This window comes from Oncorhynchus tshawytscha, linkage group LG11, assembly GCF_018296145.1.
Source record: "Oncorhynchus tshawytscha isolate Ot180627B linkage group LG11, Otsh_v2.0, whole genome shotgun sequence".
NCBI classification, from domain to species: domain Eukaryota; kingdom Metazoa; phylum Chordata; class Actinopteri; order Salmoniformes; family Salmonidae; genus Oncorhynchus; species Oncorhynchus tshawytscha.
In genome coordinates this window covers 55,696,780-55,706,510 of record NC_056439.1, presented here as the reverse complement: position 1 = coordinate 55,706,510, position 9,731 = coordinate 55,696,780, and the positions used below count along the sequence as shown (strand labels likewise).

The 9,731-nt window shown below is 49.1% G+C and overlaps 1 protein-coding gene across 1 annotated transcript in view; it reads right to left on the bottom strand.

The window, feature by feature from the left end:
* Nucleotides 1-1,341: 1,341 nt before the first annotated feature.
* LOC112241574 (GDNF family receptor alpha-4-like) overlaps nt 1,342-9,731 on the bottom strand; it is a 132,794-nt gene continuing 124,404 nt past the window's right edge. Inside the window, exons 4-6 of the mRNA XM_042330445.1 lie at nt 7,500-7,727; nt 7,072-7,189; nt 1,342-1,468 (exon numbers count right to left, since the gene is read on the bottom strand). Coding sequence (XP_042186379.1) covers nt 1,348-1,468; nt 7,072-7,189; nt 7,500-7,727 — 467 coding nt within the window. The 3' untranslated portion in view covers nt 1,342-1,347. The remainder of the gene's footprint in view (nt 1,469-7,071; nt 7,190-7,499; nt 7,728-9,731) is intronic.

The window sequence follows — 9,731 nt, the reverse complement described above, 5'->3', positions numbered from 1 at the left end:
TCAGTCTCCCTTCCTCCCATCTGTCATTCCAGCCTTCCCCCCTTACTCCCCTGCCTTCCTCCCCAGTCTCCCTGCCTTCCCCCCTTCCTCCCCTGCCTTCCTCCCCGTCTCTCCTCCATTCCTCCCCCGTCTCCCCTGCCTTCCTCCCCCTTACTCCTCTGCCTTCCTCCCCCTTACTCCTCTGCCTTCCTCCCCCTTACCCTCTGCCTTCCTCCCCGTCTCCCCTGCCTTCCTCCCCCTTACTCCTCTGCCTTCCTCCCCCTTACTCCTCTGCCTTCCTCCCCGTCTCCCCTGCCTTCCTCCCCCTTACTCCTCTGCCTTCCTCCCCGTCTCTCCTCCCTTCCTCCCCTTACTCCTCTGCCTTCCTCCCCGTCTCCCCTCCCTTCCTCCCCCTTACTCCTCTGCCTTCCTCCCCGTCTCCCTGCCTGCCTCCCCCTGACTCCCCTGCCTTCCTCCCCCATCTCTCCTCCCTTCCTCCCCGTCTCTCCTCCCTTCCTCCCCCTTACTCATCTGCCTTCCTCCCCGTCTCCCCTGCCTTCCTCCCCCTTACTCCCCCTGCCTTCCCCCCTTACTCTTCTGCCTTCCTCCCCTTACTCCCCTGCCTTTCTCCCCCTCACTCCTCTGCCTTCCTCCCCTTACTCCTCTGCCTTCCTCCCCGTCTCCCCTGCCTTCCTCCCCCTTACTCCCCTGCCTTCCTCCCCTTACTCCCCTGCCTTCCTCCCCCTTACTCCCCTGCCTTCCTCCCCGTCTCCCCTGCCTTCCTCCCCCTTACTCCCCTGCCTTCCTCCCCCTACTCCCCTGCCTTCCTCCCCCTTACTCCCCTGCCTTCCTCCCCTTACTCCTCTGCCTTCCTCCCCCCTTACTCCCCTGCCTTCCTCCCCTTACTCCCCTGCCTTCCTCCCCCTTACTCCTCTGCCTTCCTCCCCCGTCTCTCCTCCCTTCGTCCCCGTCTCCCCTGCCTTCCTCCCCCTTACTCCTCTGTCCTCCTCCCCCGTCTCTCCTCACTTCCTCCCCGTCTCTCCTCCCTTCCTCCCCCTTCCTCCCCTGCCTTCCTCCCCCATCTCTCCTCCCTTCCTCCCCCGTCTCTCCTCCCTTCCTCCTCCTTACTCCTCTGCCTTCCTCCCCCCCTTACTCACCTGCCTTCCTCCCATCTCCCCTGCCATCCTCCTCCTTACTCCTCAGCCTTGCTCCCCTGTCTCCCTGCCTTCCTCCCCCTGTCTCACCTGCATTCCTCCACCATCTACCCAGCTTACCCCCAGGTTTCATTTGAATAAACGGGAGCATCTCACGATCTGCAAATTTCATCCGTCCAGTTTTGCAAGCCTATTATTAACAAACCTGTAAGTGTTAGTTCTTACCTATGAGGCCGGTGTAGGCAAGGAGACAGACTGCGTAGTTGTCCTGCTTGCAACCGCTGGCAACGTGCTCTGAGGGCTGGCAGTCATACTGGAACTGGGCCCAGCGGGACCTGGGGAGGAGGAGGGAGGAATGCAGAATACAACATCCATCACTTACCACAGAGCCTTACCCACACATGGCTACCACAGAGCCTTACCCACACATGGCTACCACAGAGCCTTACCCACACATGGCTACCACAGAGCCTTACCCACACATGGCTACCACAGAGCCTTATCCACACATGGCTACCACAGAGCCTTACCCACTCGTGGCTACCACAGAGCCTTACCCACACATGGCTACCACAGATGCAGAGCCTTACCCACACATGGCTACGACAGATGCAGAGCCTTACCCACACATGGCTACCACAGAGCCTTACCCACACGGCTACCACAGAGCCTTACCCACACATGGCTACCACAGAGCCTTACCCACACATGGCTACCACAGAGACTTACCCACACATGGCTACCACAGAACCTTACCCACTCATGTCTACCACAGAGCCCTACCCACACATGGCTACCACAGAGACTTACCCACACATGGCTACCACAGAACCTTACCCACACGGCTACCACAGAACCTTACCCACTCATGGCTACCACAGAGCCTTACCCACTCATGGCTACCACAGAGCCTTACCCACACATGGCTACCACAGAACCTTACCCACACGGCTACCACAGAGCCTTACCCACACATGGCTACCACAGAGCCTTACCCACACATGGCTACCACAGAACCTTACCCACACATGGCTACCACAGAGCCTTACCCACACATGGCTACCACAGAACCTTACCCACACGGCTACCACAGAACCTTACCCACACATGGCTACCACAGAGCCTTACCCACACGGCTACCACAGAGACTTACCCACACTACGCTGTATTACATAAATGCCAAAGTGATGTTAGCTGATGAAGATTATCTCATAGAACAAAATGTATAAGATCTCCTGGCTGCTAGACCAAGGGAATTAGACTAATGACTGCTAGACCAAGGGAATTAGACTAATGACTGCTAGACCAAGGGTATTAGACTAATGACTGCTAGACCAAGGGTATTAGACTAATGACTGCTAGACCAAGGGTATTAGACTAATGACTGCTAGACCAAGGGTATTAGACTAATGACTGCTAGACCAAGGGTATTAGACTAATGACTGCTAGACCAAGGGTATTAGACTAATGACTGCTAGACCAAGGGTATTAGACTAATGACTGCTAGACCAAGGGTATTAGACTAATGACTGCTAGACCAAGGGTATTAGACTAATGACTGCTAGACCAAGGGTATTAGACTAATATGGATCTGCTATGATATACAGTACCATACCTCATACCCACTAACACCCTCCTGTGTCCCTCATCATCATCATCATATATAACTCCTTCTCTTCCCTTCTCCTCTCCTCCTCCTCTTCCCTTCGACCAAGATGGAGGTAAAGGTTACAGAGAGGTCTATGTGGGTTCACGCCAGATATTTTATGGCTCCTGGGAGGAGCAGAACAGCACAAAGCAAGAAGTGGCCATAATGCAACTGAAGTATGCAACACCAGCATAGTCCCACGGCGACTTAAATAACAGCCAAACCTGTACATTTCCACTGTCTGTTTCTGTCATGTAAGAAGAAGCAAGTATTTTTCCTCTCTTGTCTCAGTGTAACTTAGTCACGTGGCCAAAGACAAAGGGCCGTCTGAGAGTGACCAATTTTTGGTCCATCCTATTCTTTTTGTATCTTTCAAGGGCACAGCTGTCAGGTGATATGAAGATAACATAGGCTAGCTGGAGCAGCATCAGCTAGATAGTAAGAAAACTGGCGTTATGACTTGTTTGTACGCTATGTTCCCACCAGGCTCTCACACATCTGTTAACCTCTAGCGTCGAGCAATCCCGTATCCGGGAGCGTAATCATAGCCTCAAGCTCATTACCATAACGCAACGTTAACTATTCATGAAAATCGCAAATGAAATGAAATAAATATATTGGCTCACAAGCTTAGCCTTTTGTTAACAACACTGTCATCTCAGATTTTCAAAATATGCTTTTCAACCATAGCTACACAAGCATTTGTGTAAGAGTATTGATAGCTAGCATAGCATTAAGCCTAGCATTCAGCAGGCAACATTTTCACAAAAACAAGAAAAGCATTCAAATAAAATCATTTACCTTTGAAGACCTTCGGATGTTTTCAATGAGGACACTCTCAGTTAGATAGCAAATGTTCAGTTTTTCCAAAAATATTATTTATTTGTGTAGGAGAAATCACTCCGTTTTGTTCATCACATTTGGCTAAGAAAAAACCCAGAAAATTCAGTCATTACAACGCCGAACTTTTTCCCAAATTAACTCCATAATATCGACAGAAACATGGCAAACGTTGTTTAGAATCAATCCTCAAGGTGTTTTTCACATATCTATTCGATGATAAGTCATTCGTGGCAGTTGGGTTTCTCCTCTGACGCAAATGTAAAAATACACGCAGCTGGAGATTACGCAATAATTGCAACGGAGGACACCAAGCGAGCACCTGGTAAATGTAGTCTCTTATGGTCAATCTTCCAATGATATGCCTACAAATACGTCACAATGCTGCAGACACCTTGGGGAAACGACAGAAAGTGTAGGCTCATTCCTTGCGCATTCACAGCCATATAAGGAGACATTGGAACACAGCGCCTTCAAAATCTGGGGCATTTCCTGTTTGAAATTTCATCTTGGTTTCGCCTGTAGCATCAGTTCTGTGGCACTCACAGATAATATCTTTGCAGTTTTGGAAACGTCAGAGTGTTTTCTTTCCAAAGCTGTCAATTATATGCATAGTCGAGCATCTTTTCGTGACAAAATATCTTGTTTAAAACGGGAACGTTTTTTTATCCAAAAATTAAAAGAGCGCCCCCTATATCGAAGAAGTTAAACTGTCACGTAGACAACGGTTATAAAAGCTGAGACCCAACTCTTGTTCGTTGGGCTCTTAACTCTGCACCTTTTGAGTGATTGTTAACCGCTCCAGATTTGCAAATCTTATAATAAAAAGTTGTTGTTTGAAGAATCAACAGTCTCTCTTCCTTTCTGGTTAGAATTTCCATGACAACAGTGCTTTGCATTAAGGCCAAATAGTTAAATGTTGGTCTGATCAGACCACATAATCTTTTGCCAAATGCTTTCAAAGTCTTTCATGTGTCTTTTTGCAAACTGCTGTCATGTGCCTTTTTCTCAGGAGTTGCTTCTATCTGGCCACTCTCCCATAAAACCCAGATTGGTGAAGTGCTATAGAGCCTGTGGTTCTGCCAGAGTGGTCATTGGGTTCTTGGTCACCTCCCTGACCAAGGTCCTTCTTGCCTGGTTGCTGTTTGGTTGGACAGCCAGTTCTAGACATAGTCTGGGTAGTTCTATATTTTTTGCTAATCCCAATGATGGAGACCACTGTGCTCTTGGAGACTTTCAACACTCTAAAAATATTTTCATACTCTTCCCCAGATACAGTGCTGTGAAAAGGTATTTGCCCCCTTTCTCATATTGCATATTTTTGGTACTGAATGTTATCAAATCTTTAACCAAAAACTAATATTCGACCAAAGGAACCTGAGCACTTCCTGAAGTTATTGATCAGTCTCTAACTTCACCGTGGAGGAATTTTGGCCCAATCTTCCATGACGAACTGCTTTAACTCAGTGACATTTGTGGGTTTTCAAACATGAACTGGTCCATGTCCTCCCAAAACATCTTAATTGGGGATTAGGACTGGACTTTGACAAGTATGTAGTATGTTGAACTGGACCCTCCAACAGTGTAGTATGTTGAACTGTACCCTCCAACAGTGTAGTATGTTGAACTGGACCATCCAACAGTATAGTATGTTGAACTGTACCCTCCAACAGTGTAGTATGTTGAACTGGACCATCCAACAGTGTAGTATGTTGAACTGGACCATCCAACAGTGTAGTATGTTGAACTGAACCATCCAACAGTGTAGTATGTTGAACTGGACCATCCAACAGTGTAGTATGTTGAACTGGACCATCCAACAGTGTAGTATGTTGAACTGGACCATCCAACAGTGTAGTATGTTGAACTGGACCATCCAACAGTATAGTATGTTGAACTGGACCATCCAACAGTATAGTATGTTGAACTGGACCATCCAACAGTGTAGTATGTTGAACTGGACCATCCAACAGTGTAGTATGTTGAACTGGACCCTCCAACAGTATAGTATGTTGAACTGGACCATCCAACAGTATAGTATGTTGAACTGGACCATCCAACAGTATAGTATGTCGAACTGGACCATCCAACAGTATAGTATGTTGAACTGGACCATCCAACAGTGTAGTATGTTGAACTGGACCATCCAACAGTATACCATAGTATTATGTTGAACTGGACCATCCAACAGTATAGTATGTTGAACTGGACCATCCAACAGTATAGTATGTCGAACTGGACCATCCAACAGTGTAGTATGTTGAACTGGACCCTCCAACAGTATAGTATGTTGAACTGGACCATCCAACAGTATAGTATGTTGAACTGGACCATCCAACAGTATAGTATGTCGAACTGGACCATCCAACAGTATAGTATGTTGAACTGGACCATCCAACAGTGTAGTATGTCGAACTGGACCATCCAACAGTGTAGTATGTTGAACTGGACCCTCCAACAGTATATAGTATGTTGAACTGGACCCTCCAACAGTATAGTATGTTGAACTGGACCATCCAACAGTATAGTATGTTGAACTGGACCATCCAACAGTATACCATAGTATTATGTTGAACTGGACCATCCAACAGTGTAGTATGTTGAACTGGACCCTCCAACAGTGTAGTATGTTGAACTGGACCCTCCAACAGTGTAGTATGTTGAACTGGACCCTCCAACAGTGTAGTATGTTGAACTGGACCATCCAACAGTGTAGTATGTTGAACTGGACCATCCAACAGTGTAGTATGTTGAACTGGACCCTCCAACAGTGTAGTATGTTGAACTGGACCCACCAACAGTGTAGTATGTTGAACTGGACCCTCCAACAGTGTAGTATGTTGAACTGGACCCTCCAACAGAATACCTCTAGACTCTGTGGAAACGTATGGTCTCAACACACCCCCACAAATATACAGTCGAACACACAAAGCTGCACATCCACCCACCCAACCAGCCAACCCACCCACCCACCCAGCCAACCCACCCACCCACCCACCCACCCACCCACCCACCCACCCACCCACCCACCCACCCACCCACCCACCCACCCATATACCCACCCATATACCCACCCATACACCCACCCATACACCCACCCATACACCCGCCAACCCACCCAACCCACCCACCCAACCCACCCACCCATACACCCACCCAGCCAACCCACCCAGCCAACCCACCCATATACCCACCCACCCAGCCAACCCACCCATACAAACCCACCCAGCCAACACACCCACCCGCCCACCCAGCCAACCCACCCATATACCCACCCACCCAGCCAGCCAACCCACCCATACAAACCCACCCAGCCAACCCACCCGCCCACCCAGCCAACCCACCCATACACCCACCCACCCAGCCAACCCACCCAGCCAGCCAGCCAGCCAGCCAACCAACCCAGCCAACCCACCCATACACCCACCCACCCAGCCAACCCAGCCTTACCTGCATACGTAGTCGTTCCTACAGCTGCGCAGTGCAGCCAGACAGTTGGGTTTGTCTTGGTCCTCGTAGGAGCAGGCTGGTATGATGGTCTGTCTCCGTCTCTCAGCGCACGCCATGTCTGGACAGGGTTAGACTGGGTTAGTTACACACTCACCCACCCACTACACTCAAACACACACACCCACACACTACATTTACACACCCACACACTACACTTACACTCACTCACACACCCACACACTACACTTACACTCACACACCCACACACTATACACACCCACACACTACACACACACACACACACTATACACACCCACACACACACACCCACACACTACACACTCACCCACTACACACACTACACACTCAAACACTACACTAGACACCCACACACTATACACACCCACACTACCCCCCGCCACTCCTACCTGTGCAGGGGCAGAACAGCAGCTGGTGGGTGTAGTCAGGAGGGACCCGGTCGAAGAACTTCCTGAGAGCCTTGTTACACCTGGCTCTGTTACAGGGGCCTGAGCGGGCCGACGGCTGGATGCAGGCCGAGACGTATTCCGTACGGAGCTTCTGACACGTCTCGTCCACGTTACACGCCTTTGCTGCGTCCAGACAACGGTTCAACGTCGTTATGCCCACCTCATCTACTGGAAACAAAACAAGGAATAGCACTTTGTGACATCGGATTATGTAAAAACAGCTTCATTAATAAATAATAACTATAAATACATTTTAAAAATACATTTGATTGAGTAAATGTTGACTTTAAGTCTGGTCCCTAACCCTGTCCCCTATGTAGTGTTCCCTGTCCCCTGTGTAGTGTTCCCTGTCCCTAACCCTGTCCCCTATGTAGTGGTCCCTAACCCTGTCCCCTATGTAGTGGTCCCTAACCCTGTCCCCTATGTAGTGGTCCCTAACCCTGTCCCCTATGTAGTGGTCCCTAACCCTGTCCCCTATGTAGTGGTCCCTAACCCTGTCCCCTATGTAGTGGACCCTAACCCTGTCCCCTATGTAGTGGACCCTAACCCTGTCCCCTATGTAGTGGTCCCTAACCCTGTCCCCTATGTAGTGGTCCCTAACCCTCAAATCAAATCAAAATCAAATCAAATCAAATCAAATTTTATTTGTCACATACACATGGTTAGCAGATGTTAATGCGAGTGTAGCGAAATGCTTGTGCTTCTAGTTCCGACAATGCAGTAATAACGAACAAGTAATCTAACTAACAATTCCAAAAAAACTACTGTCTTATACACAGTGTAAGGGGATAAAGAATATGTACATAAGGATATATGAATGAGTGATGGTACAGAGCAGCATAGGCAAGATACAGTAGATGATATCGAGTACAGTATATACATATGAGATGAGTATGTAAACCAAGTGGCGTAGTTAAAGTGGCTAGTGATACATGTATTACATAAGGATGCAGTCGATGATATAGAGTACAGTATCTACGTATGCATATGAGATGAATAATGTAGGGTAAGTAACATTATATAAGGTAGCATTGTTTAAAGTGGCTAGTGATATATTTACATCATTTCCCATCAATTCCCATGATTAAAGTGGCTGGAGTAGAGTCAGTGTCATTGACAGTGTGTTGGCAGTAGCCACTCAATGTTAGTGGTGGCTGTTTAACAGTCTGATGGCCTTGAGATAGAAGCTGTTTTTCAGTCTCTCGGTCCCAGCTTTGATGCACCTGTACTGACCTCGCCTTCTGGATGACAGCGGGGTGAACAGGCAGTGGCTCGGGTGGTTGATGTCCTTGATGATCTTTATGGCCTTCCTGTAGCATCGGGTGGTGTAGGTGTCCTGGAGGGCAGGTAGTTTGCCTCCGGTGATGCGTTGTGCAGACCTCACTACCCTCTGGAGAGCCTTACGGTTGAGGGCGGTGCAGTTGCCATACCAGGCGGTGATACAGCCCGCCAGGATGCTCTCGATTGTGCATCTGTAGAAGTTTGTGAGTGCTTTTGGTGACAAGCCGAATTTCATCAGCCTCCTGAGGTTGAAGAGGCGCTGCTGCGCCTTCCTCACGATGCTGTCTGTGTGAGTGGACCAATTCAGTTTGTCTGTGATGTGTATGCCGAGGAACTTAAAACTTGCTACCCTCTCCACTATTGTTCCATCGATGTGGATGGGGGTGTTCCCTCTGCTGTTTCCTGAAGTCCACAATCATCTCCTTAGTTTTGTTGACGTTGAGTGTGAGGTTATTTTCCTGACACCACACTCCGAGGGCCCTCACCTCCTCCCTGTAGGCCGTCTCGTCGTTATTGGTAATCAAGCCTACCACTGTTGTGTCGTCCGCAAACTTGATGATTGAGTTGGAGGCGTGCATGGCCACGCAGTCGTGGGTGAACAGGGAGTACAGGAGAGGGCTCAGAACGCACCCTTGTGGGGCCCCAGTGTTGAGGATCAGCGGGGAGGAGATGTTGTTGCCTACCCTCACCACCTGGGGGCGGCCCGTCAGGAAGTCCAGTACCCAGTTGCACAGGTCGGGGTCGAGACCCAGGGTCTCGAGCTTGATGACGAGCTTGGAGGGTACTATGGTGTTGAATGCCGAGCTGTAGTCGATGAACAGCATTCTCACATAGGTATTCCTCTTGTCCAGATGGGTTAGGGCAGTGTGGTTGAGATTGCATCGTCTGTGG